At 45.0% G+C, this 27,207-nt stretch overlaps 1 protein-coding gene across 1 annotated transcript in view; it reads left to right on the top strand.

The window, feature by feature from the left end:
* Positions 1-27,207, top strand: part of VPS35L (VPS35 endosomal protein sorting factor like) — a gene marked incomplete at both ends in the record, with an annotated part of 95,763 nt that overhangs the window by 26,473 nt on the left and 42,083 nt on the right. Inside the window, 13 exons of the mRNA XM_084250228.1 lie at positions 2,848-2,944; positions 3,664-3,711; positions 5,462-5,555; positions 8,465-8,542; positions 9,033-9,155; positions 17,941-17,987; positions 18,790-18,901; positions 19,370-19,486; positions 21,793-21,846; positions 23,699-23,779; positions 24,682-24,744; positions 25,021-25,106; positions 26,416-26,496. Of these exons, the coding sequence (XP_084106354.1) occupies positions 2,848-2,944; positions 3,664-3,711; positions 5,462-5,555; positions 8,465-8,542; positions 9,033-9,155; positions 17,941-17,987; positions 18,790-18,901; positions 19,370-19,486; positions 21,793-21,846; positions 23,699-23,779; positions 24,682-24,744; positions 25,021-25,106; positions 26,416-26,496 (1,081 nt within the window). The remainder of the gene's footprint in view (positions 1-2,847; positions 2,945-3,663; positions 3,712-5,461; positions 5,556-8,464; positions 8,543-9,032; positions 9,156-17,940; positions 17,988-18,789; positions 18,902-19,369; positions 19,487-21,792; positions 21,847-23,698; positions 23,780-24,681; positions 24,745-25,020; positions 25,107-26,415; positions 26,497-27,207) is intronic.

Genomic DNA, 27,207 nt, shown 5'->3' with positions numbered 1-27,207 from the left:
TGGCCTTTCAGGCATACCCTAAGATGACGTGGCCGCCCTATAAGCAGTTATGTAAAGAGTCTGCTCACTGCTGGGGTAGAGACTTGGCAAATTAAAGACAATTGGACTCCTTGGTCTCCTCCCTCCTCCTAAAATATCCACAGATGTTAGATACTCAGGGTCAAAAATTGCACCATAAGAAAAATAAGTGGGAAGTAGAAGGAAAAGTCCCGCTCTTGTCTACTTTAGAGATGCTGCTGAATTACTCGCCCAATTCTGAATTCGTTCTCTGCAAAACACCCCACGTGCTAAAGCATAAATCTTGCCAGGCCATGTGCCTCTTCTGCTTGGAACCCTTAAGGCGGTTCTGTGGCACTTAGAAAAGCTCTCAGGGCCCTCCCTGAGGCTGCTCCCCTCACTCTCATGCCTCTTCCTGCTCAAGCTGGTTTGCTTTACTATTCTTTGAGCATGCCAGACCTACCTCAGGGCCTTTCCACCTGCTGCTTCCTCTTCCTGGAATACATTTCCCCCACATCTAAGAATGACTGGTTCCTTTTTTTGTAATTCAAGTCTCAGCTCCAGTGCCACCTCTCCAGGACCCTTCTCTGGCCACTCTCTGGTGACAGCGCCCCACCTCATCCACTTACATCACTGCCTACTCCAGCACCGAGATGTATGTCTTTTATAGTGTTGACTGCTGTCACATGTGATCTTATTTGTCTGCTTGCTTATTTTTTTTTCCTGTTTATTATGTTTGTTTCCCCACTGGAATGTAAACTTCATGAGGATAGAGTCTGTTATGGGTACTGTTACCTTCCCATAGTCTAGAATATTACCTTTAGTTAGTTCTTAAAACACTTGGGTTGAGTAGCAGAAATCATCTGTAATGTTACTGTATTACTTAATTTGCTGTAGGACTTCAAACTCGCACATAACATCACCCTTATCCTAAGTTACCTACTGGGCTGGAAGGCAAGTCTGAAGCCTTGGGATGTGCAGACTGTGTCGCTTGCCCTCGAGGTGTCTCTGCTGAGCCTCGAGATGTCTCTGCTGAGCCTCCTGTGGTTTTGGGCTCTCTGGCACTTGAATCTCTGTGGTCCCACCTGTTGCTGAATATCTGTCCCCTCAGCTATGAAGTGAGGGATTTCCTGGATGACCTCAGAGGCTTATTTTTGCTTTTGGGTTTCAAATCTTACGATTCAGTCATATGACGGGAAATGAACTCTTCTCTTCCCTCTACCAAAAAGCAAGATTGACAAATGAATTCAAGAATAATCCTTATCTTTTCCTCTTTGGATTTCTTGGAACTTGAAAATACCATGCTGTTTTATGTGGACGCTTGCAGGCCAGGAAGGGGAACATGGCAATCCCCTTCCCTTTGAAAATGGCAAGTGAAATAATACACTTAAAAAAAAAAAGAATGCAAATGGGGCTTGAATGCAGGATGCAAGCCAGAACATTCCCCAGGAGATAAATACTGGAGATGGCAATGCCAGGGTCTGCAGCTGTGATTAGTGACTCTTCTCAGCCAGTGAAGTACCTAGAAATTTATCTTTTTGCTGAGCCCATCAGAATTTTGATCACCTTTATCATGTACCACCAAGGAGCAGAATCAGGAAGGAAAAATGACTTCCCTGTAAAGCAGGATGAGAGCCCCTGAGCCAGCATTCGTTTGCTGTATTTTCAAGTAATTCACTTTTCCTTTGTGTTTGGATCCTAAAAGCATAAGCATGTGCATGGGCGGGATGGCCTCCCTCTGTGTAGAAATCCTGGAGAAGGCCTTTCTCCAAGAGTTCAGCTGTGGGCTTGTTGGTGTTGATGAGCTTGGTGGTTTATTTTTTTTCATTCTTCCAAAATTTTCTATAACCTCTTCCTTATTGAGGTGTAGGCTAAGATTAGGTTGGGGTGCCAGAATCCTCCAAATAACATGGGAACAGCAATCTGACTTCTGTCTTGTTGCCTCCCTGGTTCAAGATGGTTATGGAGGCGCCAGCCATCATATGTGCATTCCAGCCAGCACAAAGCGGGCGGGAGGGAGGGCAGGCCCCTTCCCTGAAAGCTGTTTCCCAGAAGTTGTGCTCTTGTTTCTCTCCTGGGACCGGCCTTTGGTGGCATGGCCACACCTAGCCACAAAGACAGCCAGACGTCCAGCAGAAAAAGGAGAGTTTTGTTGTTAGAGGAAGAGAACAGAAAATGGGGGAAACTGACTGAAGTCTGTGTTCAGCTGGTGGCCTAACTCAGGACCTGGGTTTACCCTCAAGTCTGGCCACTGTGATATTTATAGCAAAAGCTTCCCTCACATTTCATATTCCAGGGTAGCTTCCTTAAAAAGCATGTAGAGTTCTTAGTAATATCATCATAGTTACTGGTAAGTACACTGAACCTTGAGTTATATCAGAAGCAGTGGCCAAGCATGTAGGATGCCCAGTTGACATCCAGCATCATATGTGCATTCCAGCCGGCACAAGGCAGGAGGGAGGGAGGCCAGGCCCCTTCCCTGAAAGCTGTTTCCCAGAAGTTGTGCTCTTGTTTCTCTCCTGGGACTTACGCGCACTTGCTGTGTGCCCTGGGTGGGTTACGAGACTTCTCTGGGCCTCGGTGTCCACAGCAGTAAAGAGGAGGATAAAGGTACCTAACTCGGCAGGTGCTGTGGGGCTGAACCACCCCTGGCACTTCGCCTGTGTGTGTGCTCTCGTTCTCTTCACCCGTGTCCTCATCACGATGGTGACATCTGGCAGGAAGACAGAGGTGTCCTGGGTGGCTGCCCTCCTCCCTCGCCTTGGTAATGTGCTCCCGTCCCTGGATCTCCATAGCCGTTGCAAAGCCTGAGGATCGGGAAGACTGATCAGTGCTGTGCTTGTATTCCAGATCACTTCTCTCCAGAGAATGTCAATGACACAGCCAAAGAGACATGCTTAAATTGGTTTTTCAAGATCGCTTCCATCAGGGAACTCATTCCAAGATTGTATCCTTTTTTTTTTTTGATTTTTAGTCTGATGTTTATAAAGATAGGCTAAAGAGTTGCACTGTTAATCGAAGCCATGTGATGGGATGTCCTCAAATTCCTGTTGAAATTTGGTCCCGTTACGGTTGTTCATCTGAAAATACTGGGCTGGCCACGGAGCCCTCTCATGCCTGCCATCCCTAAGAACTTTCCCTTCTCTTTTTCACTCTGAAAATGATACCGTATCCCAGGCTTGAAAACAGGCTTCCTGTTTTCTTGAGGAACATCTCCACATTAATTCTCTCAATTACAATGCTCTATCCTTGTGTTTTCTCTGGTTCCAAGAACTTCAAAAGAGCAGGGTCAAGCCATTTTCCACAAATGCTGGTATTGGAGAACAGAGAATTCATCTTATACACATGGAAATCTTCGTGATCCAGAGTCACTCTTTCCCCAGAAAGCCAGGTTTGAAAAAAGCTCAGCCCAGTTGGAATTTAACTGCACAACCAGGAACCAGGATGCAGCATTTTCTCACATTTTACTCAAATTAAGTATGAAACCTAAAAACCAAAGCTAGAATCCATAAGCCACTAAGCTGACTTCATTGTCTGGCTGTTGAGACCCATTGGGCTCCCCCAACCCCTCAAGACATACCTAGTTCTGTACATGAATAGTTTAGTCCTTTCCCCACAGGAACGGGCCGTCTGGAAAATGTCTTCCTTAACAGAATGTTTTTGCAGTTATGTGGAAGCTTCTATCCTGAAGTGTAACAAGTTCCTCTCCAAAACGTAAGATGCTTTTTTTAAAAAAAGATTTATTTATGTATACAAGATCTGGGGTGTAGGCCAGAGGTGTGGGAGGTGAGAGGATTCACCAGAGACAGGGTGGGGAACAGAACAGGCAGATTGACAGAAAAATCCACTGCTGAGGGGAGCAGTGGGCGAGTCAGGAGAGGTCTGCTGCGCCATGTGGGTAGCTCCCTGGCCGGGGATTGAACTCATGCTGCAGTGGCTGTGGATTGCTTCATAGTGCTGATGTGTAACCCCTTGCACCAACAGGGAGGCCCCCCAAATGTAAGATGCTTTTTAAATGTCCAGAACCAATGTCCAAAAAATTCTCTTTCTGTCTCTCTCACACACATACACACACTAATGATGGTGTGATAGTAGTGATCATTCATCGGGTACTTAAGTGTGTAGCAAATCTGAAGCTAAGCATTTTTTAGATGCTTTCTCATTTAGTCCAAATGAAAACTCGATGAAGTAGAGATACCATTTTAATTTCCCATTTACAGAGCAATAAACACAGGCTAGAAGTTGAGTAGCTCATAGGAGAATCCCGGTTCTGCTATTGTTAGCTGCCTGGTCTGGAGCAAGTAACTCGGCCTCTCTAACCCTTGAGCAACTCTGTGAGCAAGACCCTTAGCAGGGGACGGTGAGGCCTATTAGGCTACATACATGCACACGCGCACACACGCACTGAGAATGTCCCTGGCACACAGTGGGCTCGCTCACATGCAGTGGCTGCTGGTTCATGGCGATGGAGATGATGTAAGAAGCACAGCCTCTGCCCCTGAGCCTCACACCTCCCTGGCTCACCTGGGATTTTTTTTTTTGAGTAGTGGACAGAGTTTAGGGAACAAATGTAGGTAATTTGGATCTAGGGATGCCTGGGGTGGTTTGGGGCAGGGTGGGGGGCGTGTCCGCATTAGTGCTAAACAGTTACTTTGCCTCACCAGGTGGGGGCGGCTAATGCCTTAGGCAAAGTGAAGCCCCATGTCATCAGAGAAAAGATTCACAATATATTTTGGGGAGTGGGGGTCGCAATGCCAGCCCGATGTGCCAGGCGTCGGCTGCTGGGGGGCGGGCACAGGACAGTAAGTCAGTGACTGAGGAACAGCGACGTGGCGAGAATATTGGGAAAATCAAGGGCTGATGGTTCAATGGAAAACAACTCTGGGACAAAAACTGTTAAATCTATAAAATAAATAACGTGACCTCTAAGAGGAAAAAACATGGAGGTTGGATTCCAGCACTTGACAAACGGTGGGGATGGGGAAAAAGCCAGGCAGTGAGTGTGGTCTTCAGGAGAGACTTGTTTTTTTTTGTTTGTTTGTTTTTAAAGATTTATTTATTTATTTATTTATTTATGCACGCACTGGTTACAGTCAGAAGCGCGGGAGGGTGAGAGAATTCACCAGAGCCAGAGCGGGGAACAGAACAGGCAGAGTGACGAAGTACACTGCTGAGGGGAGCAGCGGGCACGGCAGGAGAGGTCTGCGCGCCATGTGGGACCCTTACCAGTGGCTGGGGATCGAACCGGCGCTGCGGAGGCTGCGGGCAGCTTCGCAGCCCAGCGCTCAACCACTGTGCCACAGGGAAGGCCCAGGAGAGACATGTTACAGGGCCTTGGGGGACTGACACTTGGCCCCGCCCTGCTTCTCCCGCCATGTAGGGAGTCCAGCTCTGTCTTTATTGAAAAGTAGAAGAACAGAGCGCTCACACGGTTGTAATGCTGCCCTCTTTTTGTCTCGGACAGGGGGATTTCAGAATGTCTGCCTCGCTTGACCTGCATGATCCGCGGCATCGGCGACCCGCTGGTGTCTGTGTACGCCAGGGCCTACCTGTGCCGGGTGAGCTCGCTCTGACCTTCTGTCTCCTTCAGGGGGCCCCGCCTGCCCCCCAGTGCACCAGTCTCTGAAAGAGGGTCTTTATCAAACTGCTAATTTTAGAGCCCAGCTCTTTGACAGAAAGCAGAGCTGTAGGATTTCTAAAAATTAATTTTAAAGTAGACCCACTTACCGTGACTCTAAATTAGGGACGTTTAAGGTCATCTTACAAATGAACTGGTTTTCAGAATTAATTGTTTCTCCTTTTCTTGCCAGGAAGGAGGCCTCCCAGGCCTTTTGACTGATAGGCTGATTTTCATTGATTTAAAACATGTTTTTCTTTTATCTTGAATTGATAGTTTGGTTATTTTCCTGTCCTTTTGTTAAAGAGTTGGCTCAGTGTGTGCTGGTCAAGGCTGTCTGGCCGGGAGATGCGTCAGGGGCTGTGGAGTGCGCAGGCCTGACTTTGAGCTTGTTCTGAGTGGCGAGGCCGTCCTGACTAAAACTTTTTCTCCTTAAAAGCAATGAGAAGCTTCCACTTATAATGATTAAGTTTCTTGTTTATGAAAAATACGCCCATGGAGGATTTGTGGTCATCTTAGACTCACAAAAAGGCTTCACCTTGGCCAGCTCTCAGTGGGCGTCCTCCTGGTTGGTCCATCAGCACGCTTACCTTCAGAGAGGGAGGATTGTTCTGCTGACTTCCTTGAGGACAGAGCTACGGTGTCAAGTTTTCCCCTCCTCTGCTGGTGATTGTTCATATATTAAACCAGAAGGCCAGGACTGGCAGCCTTTGATTTGCTTTTTTTACTTGACATTCAGCAAATATGTCTCGCTCAGTGTGTTCCAAAGACACCAAGCCGTCACTGCCCTCAGAGTGCCTCGCAGACACCCCGTGATGACACGTATAGGTTGGCTCCTTGATACTGTTTACCATCAGCCTGCTCCCCCTTCACAGCAGACGCCAGAGTGTTTGCGCCTTGCCATCTGCTTCAAACTTGCGGTGGATTTTTCCTGCAGGAATCGGGCGTGTTCTCTCGAGCACCACCTGTTGACTGTGTGGAAGATTGCTCCTCCTGCCCTGTTGGTGTTGGCTGCAGTGTCCTTTGCATGTTTGCTGCCTCCCTTCCCCTTGAAGAGCACAGCAAATGCTCTGGATGTGTTGTCGGGAATCATTCTCTCCCTCCTCACTCAACTCTGCCTTTCTTAACCAGCTGCTTCATTCTGTGACTTGCTTTTTCCAAAATGGCAGCCCACAGCTACTCCAGGCCCCCATTCTCCCAACTTGGGAACTCCGGGGGAAAGAGAGGGCCTTCCTCTGTAGTTCCAGCCAGTCTCAGGGCTGATTCTCAATGGACCACCTTGCGTCACTTGTCCATCTACAGGTGACTGTGGCCCTGGGATAGGGTATGCCCCTCTGATGGAGCCAGGGCCACATGCCCCCCACCGTGGGCCCTGTTGTGGGGTGTGTCCAACTCCATGACAGTCAGTCCTCATGGTCCAAGAGGGAGGTTTGAGTTTCCAAAATCACATCGTTTGCTGATAACAAGAATAGGGAATGTGTGCCAGCCAGACAGAAACAGCAACTCTCTTTGCTACTCTGGGTAGAATACTTTTGACCCAAGCAGACTTCCAAGCTGCTCATTTGGCTTGATGGGAAGAAATAAACAAAACACAAAGTGGTGAGTGGGCAGGGCGTGGGGGGAATCTCAAAGCTGTTTGTTAAAGAAAAGTATGATTAACTTCTCTTCTAAGTCAAGCCCCCTCAACTCATCTCTACTGCTTGTCCACTGGGCCTGTCTTTGCTGTCGCCTACCAGATAATTAATGCCTTTTCCACGATATGATTAAGTGGAAGGGGAGACAATAGAATCCATACGCAGTAGAACTGGAGCTGACGTTCGTGGTTAGTATTGTTCGTATTGTTTTAATCTACTTGCTTGTCCCCGGAAACAGCCCCAACAGCCATAGCGCTGCCCTGGAATTTAATGCCCTGATGGACCTCACATAATTTTTCCCAAAGGAATTCTTCACAGCCATCTAAAAAACATTATCATTAATCTTTGTGACCCCTGGGTGGGGAGGAGGTATGTGGCTAAACTTTGTCCCCATCTGAAGAAAACAGGTCCAGAAAAGCCACTTTCCTTACAAAGTTGTTTCTGTGCTGGTGTGCGTGGTCAGGCGTTGCTATGTGTCTGAGGACCGGGGTTTCAGGCGATTCTCATGCTCTGTTTTCAACATACGAGCTCCCCTCCATAGCTCATACCTTCATTTTTCTATCCAACCTCGGGGCTCTGGCCTCCTCTCTGATGAACACTTTTTTTCATCTGGAAATGTTGCATTCTGCTTTTTAAATCACGAATGCAGCCATTGGATTATAGCTTTGTTACACTGTCCACTCGTCTTCTATAAAATTACTTAAAATATATGAAAATTTATGTGCTTTCCTGACAGCCCAGCACAGAAGGAATCTGTGTATTTGAACAATGCAGCAGCGAGGTCCCCGCTGACTCTTACGTACCAGAGTCTTCTCGCTTCACTTAATAAGTCCAGCCCCGTGTGTGTGTATCATTTTTTAGAGAGGAAGGGAATGTAGTACATACTGTCTTGAAAGGACGTTCCCCCCCGAGTGCTGTATTGATTTGTTCTCTTGGTCATCTGTTCAGAAATACATTTATTACCTTTGGGAAATTGCAAAGATGATTACTGAAAATGCTGTTCTTTTTTTTATTAAAAATAGCTTCTGTGGTTTTCCTTATAAAAGCAATATATGCTTATTGAATGAGAACAGAGATAAGCTAAAAGAATACAAATGAACTTTCTGGACTCCTCCTCTGTGGCTAGATCTTAATTTACAAACATGGCACCGTGGAGGTCTATTATCTGTCTCCTGCTTGCCCACGGTCAAAGTAATGTCTCTGGGTTCCGCTGCAGGTGGGAATGGAAGTGGCCCCACATCTCAAGGAGAGCCTCAACAAGAACTTCTTCGATTTCCTTCTTACACTCAAACAGGTAAGAGAACATGAGCAGAACAGCTAACTGGTAGAACAGTTACAGGTTCACAAATTGACAAAACCAGTTGATTTTCCAAGTTGAGATTTGCCTTAAAGCTCTTAAGATGTGTAAACCCTAGAAAATTGCACCAGCGTCTGTTGCAGATAATTAAAATGTGTTGATTGTACTGAACAAGCCGGGAGAATTAATATGCATGTGTTAACAGGAAATGTCTCCAGTTGATCCGCCTTTCTTCTTGGCATCTGCTGGCTCCATTTTTATCAGGTTCCTTCCTTCCACTGCTCACATTCCCCAAACAGCTCAGCATGGCGACATGGGAAACTTTCTCGGCGTGTTTTTTTCTAGTGTAAAAAAACCCGAGAAACGAGGCTCCGTCTCTTGGGACCATCCAAATGCTTACACGTCTGCACGGTGCGTGAGTGACATGCTCTTTGTTTGTTATGTTACTTCTCCCTCCTCTTCTAAGTGTTTATTTGGTCTCCTGTAGATTCATGGGGATACGGTCCAGAACCAGCTGGTGGTCCAGGGAGTAGAACTTCCATCTTATCTCCCCTTGTACTCGCCTGCCATGGACTGGATCTTCCAATGCATCTCTTACCATGCCCCCGAGGTAACTGCCAGGTGGCTTCAGTGTGATGTTCGCCACTGGGGTGGTGACATTGCACTGTATGGTGTGGGATCTTATCTTAAGGTAATGCCTCTAGCCCAGCGACCTAGCAGCTTCTGCCAGCCAGCCTTTGTAACAGGCTCCATCAAGTTTGGTTCTGTGCACTGCACATTTCCTAGATTGTCTTGTTTAACATCTCCGGGAGGAGTATGTGGAAGCTCAGAGAGGGCAAATACCTGCGTAGGTCATACAGCTAGAAAGTGACAGTGACTGGATATGTGGACTCTCACTCCAGGGCCCGTGGATTTCATTGCATCTTCATTAACCTTCACTTGCCCCTTGTATGCATCGCAATGCTCTCATAAAGTCAGTAGAGCATGTCACGTTTCCCCCATCTTGCAGAAGGAAAGTGAGACGAAGCTGTGTAATGCTTTTATGAGATTCCTTTTCTTTGTCTGCAATAGAAATGTTGTTAGGAATTAAAGTGAAGTCAGAATCAAAGCAGAAATACTTTTTTTCCCCTTCCCCAAGACTGAGAAGCAGTTTTGGTGGAAACACCTGCTCAAATTGTCATAATAACTTTGATCAGTGAAGCTTCTCTTGTCTTCTTACAGATTGTGGAGGATTTGTTCTGTGGGGAAGAGCAAAAGGTGCCTTGCTAAAAAACGAGAGACACAGACCAAAGCAAAACTCAGATACACCTGCCTTCTTCTGAAAAGAAGGACGCAATTTGCCCAAGCAGCCCAGCTTTTAAGACAAATGCATGAACACACACACACACACACACACACATACACACACACACATTTTCATACATCCACGTGTGTAGGTTTGCTCGTGCTAGTGCAAAGTTGGAGTTGACCAGCAGAAGGGGATTGGCTGCATGATGATGTGTGAAGTCAGGGGGGTATTATAGGGCCATTAGAAGGAAGGAACCCAGGAAGGTCTGGATATCCTGACCCAGGGTACCCCAGGATGTTGCTGAGGGAAATGAGGAGGTTACACACTTTGCTATGTGTGTATGTCCCAAGTGGTTGTGTGGCCCTGAGTTCAGGTGTGGGTTCTGGAGTCAGGATGTTGCATCTGAATTTCTGTTGCTTGAAGCTGTCAGGATACAGCAGAGGGCAGCGTCCCTAACCCCTGGCAACCTTCCTTCCTCATCTAGGCAACAGGAGCAATAATTCCAGTTTGCCAGCCTATCCCATAGGTCAAACACTGTGACTGTGCAGTGCGTAGCCAAGCACCCCACCCATTGCTGGGATGTTTTCGGACGTGATTTCATGGTTGCATGAGAGCACTGGGAAGGAGATGTGACAATATAATTACTAGAGCAACATTGAGATCGTATTATTTAGCCTGTTTTTCTATTTTTTCAGCAAGTGTAACACATTGCTTATTTTTTTATTTTTCCAAATCCTAAAGCAAGAGGAGAAAAGTAGGGACATCTTGTATTTCAGGTACATTTCTTACCACTAAGCAAATAGATTTTAAATCAGGCTAGTTATAATGGAAGTTTGTTGGGAAGTTTGCTGGCCACTCTCTGTGATCTTCAGCACAATCTCAGCTACGCGGGCTGGCGCAGGCTCCCAGGAAAGGGACTGGGGACTGGGCTGCCCGCCTGCCTCGTCAGCTGAGTGGCTGAAATAGCTGGGCAGGACTGAGCTGCTCGAAAATAAGCACACTTATTTTTTTTTAATCCTTATTTTAATGAAAAGCAAAATTGGATTCTAAACAAAAGGTCCATGTCATAAATCATTCTTCTTTTTATTTTAAGCACTAGTAATCTCAAAGGATGGCAGAAGCTGGGAATAGAGCTTTCCTGGGGAGTAAAACTCTAGGAAATCGTTATTGTGCTAGCAGGATTGATTAAAAAAATTTAGGTCACCTGAATAATAATAAACTCTGATTTTTCTTAGGGCACTTAAATAAGGAGCTCACAGTATCTTGTTAAAAAAAATCATTTTTAAAATGCAGAAGAATTGATGTCAGTGTGGAAGGGGGTGTTAATGCATGTGATGGTAATGATACCCGAAAGCTCTATGACAGTGGCCGGGGTGGATCAGTTGTGGCGTTAGAGCTGTGTGTGTCTTGGAGAGCCTCTAAGGTAGGGGATTGACTTGCTTAGTTGTGCCAGCTGGTAAACCACGGGCAGGTGAGCGTGATGGAGAAAGGAGAAAGAGCAGGGAAAGGACAAATGCCTTCAGCTGGGTTCATCTGACATAGGAAATTTCAAGTCAAAATTGAAAGCCAAAATTCCCCCACTGCCCAACTCCCAAATCAGGGACTGATTATTCAGAAGGGCTCTATGTTTGAAAACAGAATTTAGTTAAAATTATAGTAAGTTAAAAACAGATTTATACCCCTTTTTTCAGGCCCATTCTGCATAGAAAAAAAGCAACCATTTTTGCAAAACCTGCTTGGGGGTGGTGAACAGAAACTCTCTGATAAACTTCTCTTTGTTTTCAGTGGCTTTTTGTTGGGGGTGGCATGTGAGGTAAAGAAGCAAAAAGGCCTGTCTCCAACATCAGCCAGAGTCTGGTCTGGTGTGGGATTCCTTGCGCTTTCTTGCTAAGTGGTACGACACGGGTTGTGGCTGGTGATGGAGACAGTGCCTTGGTGGGGCCTGGGACCGGAGCTATTGCTTGGGCTGCCTGGCCTCTGTGTGCCCCCCGTCTAGCAGCTGTAAAAGGAGACAGGTAATAGACCGTGACCATGCGCATCAGTAACTGGCTGAGGGCCGGTGCGTGGCTGGCACCAGATAGATCAGGATGGCTGCCATCGCTATATTTGGTCTTACTCATTAAACCATTCATTAAAGTGGAGGGGTCTGGACTGACTTGAAGGCCAGGAGACAGATCGGGGGCGAGAGGCAATAGAGGAAAGGCCCAGGGGAGAAGCTGCTAGGTAGATACCAACAGAGGTAGGTAAGATGCATTATAAGGAGACAAGGGTTGCTGGAGAAGAGTGAGACATTGGGCTGGGTAGGAGTGGGGGGCAGGACGTGGGGGGCCAGGCTGCAGTGCTGGATAAACATGCGTAATGGAGCAATCACACAACGCTTGAAGATTTTCGATCAGGGAAATGGTTTGAAAAAGGCAGTGCTTGAAAATCCAATTGACAGAGCATAGCAGATGGATTAGCGAGAGGCAGACCAGTTGGTAGCTGTGGAAAAACAAGAGACAGAATGGATAGGAGAGGATTTTGTGATCAGAAAACATTTATTAATAAAAATGCATATTCATTAGTATGGTGAAGAACAGATTTGGACTTTTAGTAGTTAACTGTATGTAGTGTGTACGCATGTTGCTAAGGTGGGCAGGTTAAAAGGAGAAAAATAACCCCCTAAACTCCTGCCATCTGTAACTGGCCAGTGTGACTTTTGGTACGTTTTCTTTTAATATGATGTGTTAGCCAGAAATTAACATTAGTGTAATACAATTAGGCTATTTCACAGTGCTCTTTCTTAAAGGGGAAACACTTGCCTGTGGCATTTCATTAACATATGGATTTGTACAGCCATTGTTATGTTTGGTTTACTCATTTTTTAAATATATTTATTTAACTGTGGTTTTTCAAGGTTATCTCCAGGTTAGGATTATCTACCTACTTCAGAAGTGTAGGAAAAAGAGGAAGGAGCTGTGTTTTCTAAACCAAGGTTCTACTTCTGCTTTTACCAAAGAGCACCATACCAAACAAACTTCCAATCAGTGTTTATGAATATCGTCATGATTTACACATATTACAAATGTCCCATTGAAATGAGAATTACATGAGTGCATATCGGATTTCCCTTGTTATTTTTCTAAATGAAGCAGAAATGTAAAGGACAGGCAAAGTCATAAACTAATCTTAGACACTAATACCACTTACCCTCAGTCCAAAGTTAATGTGCTCAAATCTCAAAGAAATATTTCAGTATTTCAAATATTCAATAAAAAGAAATTTTTTACCTCAGGCATTAGAAGGAGAAAATTTTAATTTCTCAACATTATTTCTATTTCACTGGGGAGTTTTCCTAATTTGAAAGACTGAAAATAATACACCTGTTTGCCTAAGGGGGCCTTATCAGGGCCAAGGCAAGTCTTTGGTAAGCAACATTAACCTCATCATATTTTAGGCTGTTTAAAGTGCAATTTATAGTGTGACTATTGGAGCAACAGTCCCATGAGTCAGTTTGTCAGAGCCTCTAAGTCCCACCTCAAGTGTAGCAATTGCAGGAAAGATCTAGAAAGACTTCAGGAGTTGAAAGACTAAAACTGCTGGCTTCAGAGTTTATGCTACTGTAGCTCCATGGCTTGCCTCTTTTTAGTTGTGTGACCTGAGCAAGTTGGAAGCCTCAGGTGCTTCATCTGTAAAATGGGAATGATAGTGACAGCCAGCCTAGGGAGCTCTGAGAGGGGATTAAGATAGCCCATGTAAAGGAACCGATAGAGGTTGGCACAGAAGGAGCCTCAGGAAGGTAATTGGGTCTCAAAAGCTTAGCAGCATCTTTGACACCCCCTGACCCCCAGAGACCCACCCTGCCTTCCAAACCGGTTTCTTCCTGGAATGGCTCAGGGTCACTGAACTTTCTTAACAGGTATTGATTACAGTGTTTTTTAATTTTTTTTAATATTTATTTATTTATACAAGCACTGGGTATAGTCAGAAGCATGGGAGGGTGAGAGGATTCACCAGAGCCAGAGTGGGGAGAAGAACAGGCAGACTGACGAAGTACACTGCTGAGGGGAGCAGCGGGTGGCAGGAGAGGTCTGCGCGCCATGTGGCACCCTTGCCGGTGGCTGGGGATCGAACCGGCGCTGCAGAGGCTGCGGGCAGCCTCACAGCCCAGCGCTCAACCACTGCGCCACCAGGGGAGGCCCTGATTACAGTGTTCAGCAAGGGAGAACACCATAAAGTCATACAGGGGAAGAGGCTCAAATTACAGAGTAAGAGTGAAAACAGAGACAGAGATATAAAAAAGTGGATGTAACAAAATTCCAACACTGGCCATTTGTGGATGGCAGGATTTTAGGGGACTGTTTGTCTCCTTTTAACTTTTCATTTTCAAATTCTCTCCAGTGAATTGCATTTTTTTAATTAATGACTTTCTTCTTGAAGTCACATTGCATTATAACATTATGTAAGTTTCAGATGTTCCCCTTGGGGCAAGCTGGGTGATGGGTACCAGGACATCTATTTATGTACTTTCTTAGGAGTCTATAATTGGCTCAAGATAAAACATTTTTAAAACTTCATCACTTCGGGGTAGTTTGAACAATAATGTTCATAGTAATGGTAGTGCTGTGTCCAGCCTGTAGGTTCCAGCCTGTAGGTTCTTCTGCAGTGAAAAGAATGAGGTGGATGTGTGTGTGCTGGCTTGGGGGGAGGGGGGGGGCCCTGCTAGATTTCTTAAATAAAAAAAGGCAAGCCTGTGCAAATCACACTGTCCATTTTTGTAACACTGTCAAATAAGATCTGTGACAGAATCTGTCTATTCACAGGGCACAAAGGTCTAAAAAGATAAACATGAGTATATTGGCCCTGGGGAGCCCTTGTAGGAAGCTGGAGTTAGGAAGGAGGATAGTGACACTTTTTTTTTTTTTTTAATAGAGGCATGTTTATTTATTTATTTGTTTGTTTGTTTTGTTTACACATGCACTGGGTACAGCCAGAAGCACGGGAGGGTGTGAGAATTCACCAGAGCCAGAGCGGAGAGCAGAGCAGGCAGAAGGACCGAAGTACACTGCTGAGGGGAGCAGCGGGCGGCAGGAGAGGTCTGCGCGCCATGTGGGACCCTCCTCTGGTGGCCGGGGAGCAGCCGGGGATCGAACCAGCGCCGTAGAGGCCGCGGGCAGGTTCGCAACCCAGCGCTCAACCGCTGCGCCACCTGGGAGGCCCGATAGTGACACTTTTAATGCACAGCAGTGTTGTCTATAAACGTTTCTTATAATTTTTACTAAAAAATTATATAAATAAGTGAAATGTTGGGGTCCTACGAATCTTCAAGTTCCGATGTGTGTCTGCAAACTTGCTGAGCTGCAAGTTTTCAGTGGTCTCTCTTGGCCAACAGGCTTGTTTCGATCTCAGCCTGGTGTGAACTGTTGTTGTTCTTGTTCTTGCCAAAAATAATCAATCCTGTCACTTCTCAGGGAAAAAAAAATTAATAGCCTCTAACAGTCCTGCCTGGGATCCGTAACATTTGGCTCCTGGGACATGCATGGGTATTCCTACAGTCCTAATTGCAAGAAGGCCTTTTTAAAAAAGTCATATCCTTGGATGCCTTTTTAATGCATTCATCTCTTGTGAAAAAGAGAACTTTAAGAGAACATTTGTCTTAATGACCAGAATGTTTTGTCCATATGTTGCCGTTTGCTCTAGTTCCTCTCTGCAGGAGTGGCGGGCTGAGAGGTTTCCCTTGGGTGCGTGTGCCTGTGTATGAGAAAGACTGAGCACATCAGGGCAGGGTTTCTGCCTGATGTCTTCCACCATGTCCCCCATGCCCAGAATAGTGGCTGGCACACCCGAGCTGCTCCATGGGTAGGTGCTGGATGGTGTGTGTTGGGGGCAAATGGCCTTTCTTAGCCTTTCCCACAAATCACTTTGATATTGGTCTTCAAGAATGACTTCAAATATAAACTCCTCAGGTCTGGGTTGGGGAAGCCATTTGTGACATCATCAATTTTACTACCAGCTGGGATGCTTCTGATGGCCAGGAACAAACACCTAACCAACTCCCAAAACAAATTAGTGTGTTCTGTCTCTGGCATGTGTGGGGGTCCAGGCAGACAGGGTTGTCCATCTGTCTCTGCTGTGCTGGCCCCAATAGCAGCATCACTTCCAGAAGTGACAGCATCCAGGGGCAGAAGTATGGGGTCTTCATCTTCAGGTCCTTGGGTTCCTGGTTAAGAACAGGAAACCTTTCGTCAAAGCTCCCATCTCAGCTGCTAGAGATGCACCATATCCCCACATCTAACCCACCACTCACCCCACAGGGAGGATGATGAGCTTGGACCTATATTAGTTTGCTCAGCCTCCATTAGCCTGAGTCTGTTTGGACTGCTGGAACAAAAGACCACAAACTGGGTGACTTCTGAACAATAGATAATGAATTTTCACTTTCTGGGCACATCTGGCATCTGGTAAGGGCCCACATCCTGGCTTGTAGATGATCTACAAGCTTTTATATGGCAGCAGGGACAAGGGAGCTTTCTTGGACCATTTTTATAAGGGCACTAATCCCCTTCCCCAGGGCTCCACCCTCAGGCTCTCATTACTTCCCAAAGGCACCACCTCCTGATACCATCACTTTGGGAGTTCGGTTTCAACATGGGAATTTTGTGTGGCATTCAAACATTTAGACCATATTAGAGGGATGGACTTCACATTCTCATACAAAGTACCATGGTCTTGGGGCTTACCCAACAAAGATGTATTTTTTCACTGAAGGCTGGAAATCCAACATCAAGGTGTCAGCAGAGTTGGTTTCTGTTGGGCCTTTTCTTTGGCTTGAGGACCAGTGACTTCTCGCTGTGTCCCCACGTGGTCTTTCCTGTGTGCACCTAGTGTGTGTGTGTGTGCATACTGGTGCTGTTGGATGAGAGCCTCACCTTATCACCTCACTTCCCTTAAAGTCCTGTCTCCATACCTAGTCACATTGAGGGTTACAGCTTCAGTATATGAATTTTAGGGGGACCTGATTCAGTCTGTAACAGGATACCACCTGATATAGTGGGGAAGAGACAAAAATCTGAATCAAGTCAGGGTTCTGGGGCTGAGGGCCCTGATAATGGTTCCACAGCCAGCGGTCACCTTAATTATTCAGGCCATTCCCCGGATCCAGAGGGCCACAACAGAAGGGTGTACTTATGTTAAAGAGGATTCCTTTATTTTTGGCCTCAGGACCCACTTGGATACCAGTCTCCTTTCCCCTCTGCCCTCTCATTGGAAGTAGCTTGACCTTTCTGACCTCTGTAAAGCAGGGATCATTTCCCAGGGTGTCCCAGGCTGTTGTGAAGAGTCAGTGAGGAAGCTGTATAGCCTAACTTGGGGCATGGGGAGCACTTGGGGTCCAGGCTGCTCTTGGTGGCCTTTAGTCTTTGGGTTGACTTTGTCTGTGCTGTGCAGAACCTTCTTCAGACCGCTGCCTGAAAGGATACTTCTTTCATTGATTTTTTTTTAAACAGGAGCTCTTTTCAAGATAATTGTTTTAAGACAGTTCTAAAGCCATTAACAGTATTCCAGGAGTGAAATGCTTACTTCCTTTTTGGGGAGAAAATGTGCTTTAAAATAAAAGGAGAGGAAATGTGGTGAAGAGCATAGCCTTTGATACCAGACTCCCTGTCACACCTGGCACAATGCAGCCAGCTGTGTCACCTTGTCACAACACGCCATTGTCCTGGGACTCGTGTTCTCCTCTGGAATGGGAGGAGAGAGGCTGCCTCTGGTGGCCGTGAGATCATAGTGACCGTGGTACACCAGGGCCCACCTGCTAGTGGTGCTGCCTGGATCATCTGCTGAAGGGTGAGGAAACCAGGTCTCAGAGGCTGGGGGACTGGCCCAGGGTTTCAGTGTTGTGGTTGGTGAGAATGGATTTGAACTCAGAGCCCCATCCAATATACTAAGTGCCTTGAAAGTGAGTTTTTCCCTCCCCCAGTCTCCCCTCCCATGCCAGGCACTGAGAGTTGTGTAAATGGGTGTGGCTACATTTATTTTAAAGTGTTATTTGAGAAATTTCTTTGTTGCTTTAGAAATGTTGCTTTAGGTTCTCCAACCTGATGGTTTTTATTATACTTTTCAACTTGATTAGGCCCTGCTCACTGAGATGATGGAGAGATGCAAGAAACTAGGAAACAAGTAAGTATTTTTCAAGTTCATCAAACAGGAGTCTGAAGATGGAGTTGGCTGCTTTGTTTCCGCTGGGCGAGCTGAGTGGGCGAGCGGAGTGGGCGAGCGGAGTGGGCGAGCGGGCCAGCAGGAAGGCGGGCGGGTGTGGCTTCAGACCTTGGTTCCACTCTTACTTAGCTTTGGGATGTTGGGTCACTAATCTGACCTCTGTGTGCCTCAGTCTTCTCTTCTATAAAATGGATACAGAAATAGTCCCCTCTCCTGTGGGGCGGTGATAAGTTATAGGACCAGGATGAGCCTGATCTTCCTGACTCCCAGACACATGAGCTTATCCATTGCTCTCCTTCCCATGGTAGAGGGGTGAGCAGCCTCGGCTGGGGTTTGTTGTGCCCCAGTGTTGTTATGTCCCATACCTTAGAATGGTGCTTTTTGTAATTCATGTGGATGTATATCTGTGACTTGGATCAATATCATTGTTTGATGTTTCATTTCATCAGTGCACCAGCCTTTTGAAGGCCTGCTCTACCTCTTTTTAAGTGGATTTGATCACTTGCTTATTTACGTGTCATCCATCCATCCATCCATCCATCCATCCATCCATCCATCTGCTCATCCAGTCAGTTCAACATTTATTAAGTTCTAGATATGCACAAAATATTAGTCTCTAGAGGTTGTCTGTTTAAAAAAATTTTCCCCAGCTTTACCATTAAAGGGCTGTCAGTCATCCTTCCTGGCAACTCGCATCCTAAAATAAAGCAACTCTAAAATAAAGCAGGGGAGGCCCTGCTGATGTGGTGTGTGTATCTTGTAGTGCGTTGCTGTTGAACTCCGTGATGTCAGCTTTCCAGGCCGAGTTCATTGCCGCAAGGTCCATGGGTTTCATCGCCATGATTAAGGAGTGTGATGAGTCCGGTTTCCCTAAGGTAGGCTCTGGCCATAAAGCTGAGGGGGAGCAAACAGGCAGCATTTCTGCTGGTCACTCTCAAGGGACAGAGTTCAGTGCTGGGGTTGCTTGGGACAGCAGAGAACGAGCAAAGGCCCTGTCTCTGCAGAACACAGTGGACGATGGGTTGGCGATGGGCACTGTCAGACACGGACAAGGCCATGAGTGCTCACTGGGCAGTGTCTGGGAAAGACTTTGCTCTTACGTCTTGACAAATGTGTCTGCACTCATTATGGAAAGCTGTGGCTCACAAATTAGGCCAATACACAAAACAGCTGGGTCTTGAGTGTCTCAGTCTGGCCAGCATAAGTCTGTGGTAGAACTTTAGAAAGAGGCGGTTGGGAATTCAACCCTGACTGAGGTGAACTAAATGTTGTGATGTTTTTCTTTAAGCCTCATATTACTCTGTCAAGTCTCCAGTGTGATAACTGGTTGATGTCTCCTTTAGCATCTTCTTTTTCGCTCACTGGGTTTGAAGTTGGCCTTGGCTGACCCTCCCGAGGGGGACCGACTTCAGATTCTCAATGAAGCTTGGAAAGTTATCACGAAATTGAAGAACCCACAGGTCGGTGACATTTGGACCTTAGATCAACTGTCTTTTGTACAAGCTTTCCTGTATGTTCTTTATTTTTTTAAAAAAAGATTTATTTATTTATTTGTTGATTGATTGATTTATTGATTTATACATACATACATACAAGCACTGGGTACAGTCAGAAGCGCGGGAGGGTGAGAGAATTCACCAGAGCCAGAGCGGGGAGCAGAGCAGGCAGAAGGACCGAAGTACACTGCTGAGGGGAGCGGCGGGCGGCAGGAGAGGTCTGCGCGCCATGTGGGACCCTCCTCTGGTGGCCGGGGAGCAGCCGGGGATCGAACCGGCGCTGCAGAGGGTGCGGGCAGCTTGGCAACCCAGCGCTCAACCGCTGCGCCCCCGGGGAGGCCCCTGTATGTTCTTTCTTTAAAAAAAAATCTCTCGGGCCTCCCTGGGGGCGCAGCGGTTGAGCGCTGGGTTGCCAAGCTGCCCGCAGCCTCTGCAGCGCCGGTTTGATCCCCGGCTGCTCCCCGGCCACCGGAGGAGGGTCCCACATGGCGCGCAGACCTCTCCTGCCGCCCGCCGCTCCCCTCAGCAGTGTACTTCGGTCCTCTGCCTGCTCTGCTCTCCACTCTGGCTCTGGTGAATTCTCTCACCCTCCCGTGCTTCTGACTGTACCCAGTGCTTGTATAAATAAATAAATAAATCTTTAAAAAAAAAAAATCTCTCAACCAATCATACCTTTTTTTTTGAAGAGTTCTACTTTTTAAAATTCTATATTAACTTATAATGAAGAACCGATTAAATGTGCATTTTAAAATGTTCGTACTGAAATAGGTCTTATCTTGAGGCCATGACAAGTATTTGAAACTTTAAAAGGTGTCTTAGTTCAGGTGGCTGTAACAATACACACATTGGGTGGCTTTTAAACAACAGATGTTTATTAGTTGCAGTTCTGGAGTCTGGAGGTCCAATATCAGGGAACCAGCATGGTCAAATTCTGACGAGGGCCCCCTTCTGTGTTGCGGACTGCCAACTTCTGCCATGGAGGGAAGAACAAGAGAGCTGAATGGTGTCCCTTTTCTAAGGGCGCTAATCTCATTCATGAGGCCTTCATCCTTATGACCCAATCACCTCCCAGAGGCCCCACCCCGTAATACCATCATGTTGGGAACTGGGATTTCAGCTTATGTATTTTGGGGGGACACAAACATTCCATCCTAACACAGCAAATATCTGAATATGGATAAGTAGCATTCGATAACAATCATTTATTATCAAGAAGGGGCTATTAAAATGCGATCAATGATAAACCCTTGCTAGTCACCACATTTTTTAATAATACACTTAGGACAATGGTACACTTTAGAAAAAAACTAGAAAACTTATTTACAGAATTGTGCACCTAGCTTACATTTAGCAAATTCCCCACTCAACTTCAGCTGTTGAAATTCTCTACTTAATTAACGCAGATTGGCTAACTGAAACAGCTTGTTTAGGCTATTTAACGCAAAAGCCTGGGGCTGTGAGGTCCAGTACAGCAGTGGTTAAAAGCAACCTTGCATCAAAAGCCTGTGTAAACAGTCTTTTCCAGTCGTTAACTTCACACTCACTTTCCTCAGTTTACCTTCTTAGCATTCCAGTTTGACCTAAGAATGTTCCTGGCTTTTCTTGTGTGAATGAAATTACTGTTTTCTTCTCTTCCTATCTTTCTTTTCCAGTGTCAGAACAGAAGAGGCATACTTGCAGACTCCATTTTCCCTGGCCAGTTTTTCCTCAGCCCTAAGTCACTATCAATTCCACACCATCTCTTTGTTTCTCCTGGACTTGAATCAGACATACAATTTCTCATCTAAAACCTTTGTGTTTGCTAACTTTTTCACAGCACATATACTTCACCTCTCTGTAGGACAAAGTTTTTTTTTTTTAGGACAGGAAGCTGGTTGGTTTTTTTTTTTTTTCCAGAACATGCAAATGTTACATTTTAGGCAAAGCTGGAGCTTCTGCCAGCTCTATGTCAACTTCTCCGCTGAGGTGGAGTGAGGCTTCCCCAGCGTCCTGTCCACGGTCCAGGCATGGCAGAAATGCCCAGATTTCTGTCTCCACCCGTGTAGCAATTCTGGAATTAAAGTAATTCATTGAAGCCACTTAATGTCTTTATAACTCACCCTCAGCATTAGATATATCAGTGGGCCAGATTTTTGTGTAGATGAACCACTCTTGAAATTCCTATCGCTCTTCAGTGTCAGAACTCTTGAAAGGATTGGCAACTGTTGATCTTTTGCCCTGAGATCAACTCTGTGTCTTATTGTAAAGGTATTTTTACCTTTTCTTTGTAGGAGTATGTTAATTGTGCTGAAGTGTGGGTAGAATACACCTGCAGGCATTTCACGGTAAGTATGACTAGAATCGTTTTTGAAAAGAATATATATACATTTTCCTGTGTTTATGAAAGTGAACAGGGCTAGCTTCAGCTTGTAGGCATTTTACAATGGGAATTGACCTTGAATTAAAAAAATAGCTTCCTTTATGATACGGCATGATGGAGCATTAATATGTGCACTATAGATAACAGTTCATATTTAACTTGGGAAATGCTGCATCATACAGAGTGGAGAAGATTTTTTTACCATAGTATGTTTCGATGCTCACATGCTGAAGTCCATTTAGCTGATGGACTTTACCATGTAACTTTCCATAGGCATTTGGAAGCAGACTTTCCCAAACATATTTGACCTGCATGTAATTTTTTTCCAAGCAAACAAAGACACTGACCCAGACTGGAATCCAACTTGGGAAAGACCAGGCTTGTCAAAGAGCAGAGACTTTATTTCTAGAGATTCGATGGGCTGTGGGTTCGTGGAATCTGGTTGTCTCTCTGGGAGCAGCCACTGAAGCTCATTGCATCTCACGGTTTGTAAGAGGTTGCCCAGTGGTGAGGTTTGCAGTTATTATCATTTCTTCTTTATTGTTAGCTGTGATACCTGCATAAAGGGAAACTCCTCTTGTCAGGTACTTGGTTACCCCGAAGAACAGTTTGTATAGAAAGCGTAGCACTAATGTTCATCTTGTCCCTGTTATTTACTAGTTCTTACACTAAGGATTTGGTTCCCCAGCATCCCCAAAGGTGATCCGTGAATAGTACTGACTGTTTGTGTCTTTAGAGACTCATGGGTTCAGATACCTCTGATGTGTTTTAACCCGCTGATGCTCAGTGCCTAGTGTCCCGCATATGTTTTTCAGGTTGGCTTCCGAGCCTCCTAAGGGTCTTTGATGCTTTCCTTGCTGCCTGCTGTCAAGTGTTCCAGCCACTTTACCTATTTCTTCCCCAGATTCAGAATCAGCTATTTCTGCAAGGAGCATTGACTCTTTTAGTGCTACTGACAGACTTAAAAAACAAACAAAAAAAAAAAAACATGTCACCCTGGTTAAGTCATTTAACTTCTCTGAGCCTCTGTCCCCTCATCTGTACAATGTGGATAATGATGCCCGTGCTGGGGAGTCTTGCGAGCATAGGTGAGAGCCTACACCTCATGGCGGCTGTGTAGTGGACAGGTGCTGTGTGCTGGGAGACTTCGCTGTGCCTGGCATGTAGACTTTTTCCTTAGAAGGCCAGATAGTAAGTGTCTGTGATTTTGTTGGTCTGTGTGATCTCTGGCACAAGCGTCCAGCAATGCTGTGGTGGTTGGAAACAGCCAGAGACAATGCGTGAGTGAGTACAGCTGTGTTCCAGTGCACTTTATGCACACTGAAATGTGAGTCGCATACAGTTTTTGCTATCATGAGATGCTATTCTTTTTAACTTGAGTGGAATCATTCTCAAAGTCACAGGCCATATAAAGCAGGCACTGGGCTGGACTTGGGCTGTGGCTGGCAGCCTGAGAACACAAATGACAAGGTGGAACAGGCTCTGGGTTGCCCCGCTTGTCTGGGGGGCATCTCTGCTCTGCCAGGAAGCCTCGATGCCTCACTGTTCTCCCTGGTGAGGGGCCTGCTGCATGGCCTACTTTACCAGCACTCAGGGAAAGCAGGGGCAAGCTAACACCTGGGAACCTTCTAGAACTGTGTCTTAGTCTGGTCTTTGTGTGGACACAACCGTCATAGACCATCTTTAATGCTAGGATACGGGTGTGATTTCTCCGTGGAAGGTGTGTGATGTCTCCTAAAAATGTTAGTCCTTTGTGCCAGAAAAAAGTGTCTGCCGTGCAGTGTGTGATACAGGTGTGACTTTCTTTCCCCACGTAGAAGCGAGAGGTGAATACGGTGTTGGCAGATGTCATCAAGCACATGACTCCAGATCGCGCCTTTGAAGACTCCTACCCGCAGGTAATAGGTTTGTTTCTCTCACTTCTGCACTTTGGGGCATTTTACCTGGCGGATTAAATGGGCGCATTGCACGGGTCAGGCTGTGAGGTTGGTTGATCCCGGGCTTGAATCCACGCTCCGCCATGTCTCAGCTGTGTGCTCTTTAGTCAGTCACTTAATCTTTGCTGGGCCTCAGTTTTCTCACCTGTGAAATGGGACTGAGAGGGGCATCCCTCCCCCACTACCACCCCTTGCCACAGTGGTTGTGAGGCTGCGTGAGATGTGACTTACATCAGTAAGCAGGTGCTTATGTTTTTTCAGTTTCTTTGGAAATAAAACTTAATGGATAGTGGAAAGAATAGCACAGAGAATGCCCATTATTCTTTACCCCGATTTACCGGTTGTTTGCCTTGTTCACTCCCTCATGACCATTGTGTGTCACCCCCTCCCCCCTACACACCCACAGTTTATGAATGAAATTTTTTTATTAGAGCCCGGCAACGCCCATTCGTTACCATGTTGCCTATGGCTGCTTTCAAGCCATTGTGGCAGAGCTAAGTCACCGTGATGACTGCTGCATAGAAGAGGTTCCCCCGCTAAATATTCATTCATGTGCATAAATGTGTTAACGGGCAGGTACTACTTGACACGTTTTCCAGAAATCGTTGTAGTTAATCCTCATGATGAGCAGAAGCTGCTCTGCTTCCATGTGACATGTGAGGCTGAGAAGGTGCTTTCCCCTAAGACTAGAGTGAGGTGGGCAAACTCAGACTGAGACCAGCTTCGCCTAACCCATTGTTCCCTGTTCTGTGAGCATCCAGGTTTTCTTGACTGTAATTACAATTGCAAATTATGAAAGAATTTCCTTTTTAAAAATATCCAAGTTTTACTAAATAAGATGTGTGTGTTGTTTTGTTTTGCAGCTTCAGTCCATAATTAAGAAAGTGGTTGCCCACTTTCATGACTTCTCGGTGCTTTTCTCAGTGGTAAGTAACATGCCTTAATTATTTTGGAAATTTGTATCTGAGTCACAGATTCCCTTAATGTCTCGGTAATTTTTCATGGTGCCCTAGGCCAAAATAAATACTTTAACAGCTTCTTTTATAAAGTAGTTTAGGTTTAAACAACTTAAGTATTTATGTCATTACGACTTAAACAGCATTTGGAAAAATAACACACGTAGACTGGAAGAAAAACACTATCTTTAGTATTCCTTCCAGTAACTTCTGTAAATTGCATGTAGAGTGCTTTTTTATTTTTAGGAAAAATTTCTGCCATTTCTGGACATGTTCCAAAAAGAGAGTGTGCGGGTAGAGGTTTGCAAATGCATCATGGAAGTTTTCATCAAGTAAGTATAACACATTAACAGAAAACTTTGATTTCTACCACCCTTGTGAATGAAACCTGTTGATAGGAAATCCGTTTATGTGCTTTGGCTTAGTGGCATGTATGCCGTTCATCCCTAAAATAACATTGAAAGGAAAACCACATTAAAAGGAGTGGTTACAAGAAAGGTTTGTAATTAGCATTTAAAATGACAGAGTAAGGAAAGCAGCATGAACCTTATGGACCTTCACACCTGTATTTTTACTGCAAGGTGTTTTTGGAAGGAGTTGCTCTAATGATAAACTACTACTACTAACAATTTAAAAGATAAAAATAAAATCATACTTTATCGAGGTACCAGAGTCAGAAAGGTTTTCTTTTTTTTTCTTCTTTTTTTAAAAAATATTTTATTTATTTATACAAGAGCTGGGGTGCAGGCCAGAGGCATGGGAGGATGAGAGGATTCACCAGAGACAGAGCAGGGAGCAGAACAGGTGAAGGACCGAAACACACTGCTGAGGGAAGCAGTGGGTGAGACAGGAGAGGTCATTGTTAATATTTAGATTGTGACCACCAGTTTTCAGATCTATTTTCTTCCATTTTATTGGTCAAATCTGTGTTTCTCTAAACTGTCCACTGGAGGTAGTGAATAAAATAATTTCAGGTGGAACAGGGAGGATTGATTTTTTATTTTAAAAGCTGTACATTTATTTTCAAGTAAGCTAGATAATATGTAATGAATTTAATTGGTGATTTCATATATTTTAGGACAAGGTTAAATTAAAAGTTAAAGTCACTTTAAATATTAAATATGTAGATATGGTCAAAAATATGATTTGGAATATTGAGTTAGATGTTGCTGGAATATATGTTTTATATTCCTTGTGTTATCTTTCCAAACAGTTAATTCCATATGCTTGGAACAAATATGCCTGCTTTCCTTATATTATTATAAGAGTTTGTCCTTTTGTATTATTTGAAAAACCAAATTAATAATTTTACCTGGCACCTAACATAGTTGTAGACAGGTTGTGGACAGCTTCAGAAAGTTCCAGAAACGTAATTAAGTAAACAGGCTTGCCCTTAACCTGGCTTAGGAAATGTAGTTTTGCCAAGATTTTGCAGTGAAGTCAGGTTGCAATGTGTAGGAGAGTGAACTTCTTATTTAAAGAAGAATTAAGAGAGAACCAGAACATGGCCTGTGGTGGCTGGGCTGTGTTAAATGCCAACCAGATAAATTGCTGCTTCTCAACTGTGTACCACAGAGGAGTCCACACTTTCGCCACTCTCAGTGGATGTGGCTTTTATCATTACCTTTAAATGTCTCCTAGGCATCAGCAAGAGCCCACCAAGGACCCCGTCATTCTGAACGCCCTTTTGCATGTTTGCAAGACCATGCACGACTCCGTGAAGTAAGCCATGCCTTAAGACTGAACCGTAACATGGGTGGAATCTTTTTTTTTTTTTTTTTAATGGGTGGAATCTTAAAACCATGTAATTCTGCATCACGGGGTTACTGCTTTAAGTTACCACTGGGAATAATACTGTTTTATGGGATCTATTAAGATTCTCGGTAACGAGGACATTCCAGTGCAGGAGAGGAGAGAGGCTGAGAAAATGAGATGACAGATGTTTTTACAAAGAAATTGCTGTTGGAGAACAAGGCTGGTTTCATTTAGTGGACTTGAACTCCACGTCTCCTGGAGATTTTTGAGAGTAACAGATACTATAATAATGATTTCCCCAACCCAGTTACACAATCTTTACATTTTCTTCTCATTATTAGCCAAATTATTTGAAATTCAAATGAAATTGCTTATATTCCTTGCATGAGGACTTTATTTGCTCAGTAGATGTGAGACTCCGACCTACCCATTAACCTTACCTTTGGGTCAGAGGCCAAATTATCACTCCTCTGTTTTCTAGTTGTTTTGTTTTGTTATATAATGTTTCCATCTGACTGTGCTTAAAGCAATTCCTGCTTATTTGTGGCTAAAATTTTAGTCCCCAAAGCGTAAGCAGCTTGATTTATTGGAAGATGTTACAAGAATTGAGAAAATTGTTTTGAAACGTAACCATCAACCAGATGAATTGTATGTTTTTTCTCTTTTCTTCCTCTGAAT

The sequence above is a fragment of the Talpa europaea genome, assembly GCF_964194135.1.
Source record: "Talpa europaea genome assembly, chromosome: 12".
In the NCBI taxonomy this organism is placed as follows: domain Eukaryota; kingdom Metazoa; phylum Chordata; class Mammalia; order Eulipotyphla; family Talpidae; genus Talpa; species Talpa europaea.
This window is presented reverse-complemented; position numbering and strand designations above follow the sequence as displayed.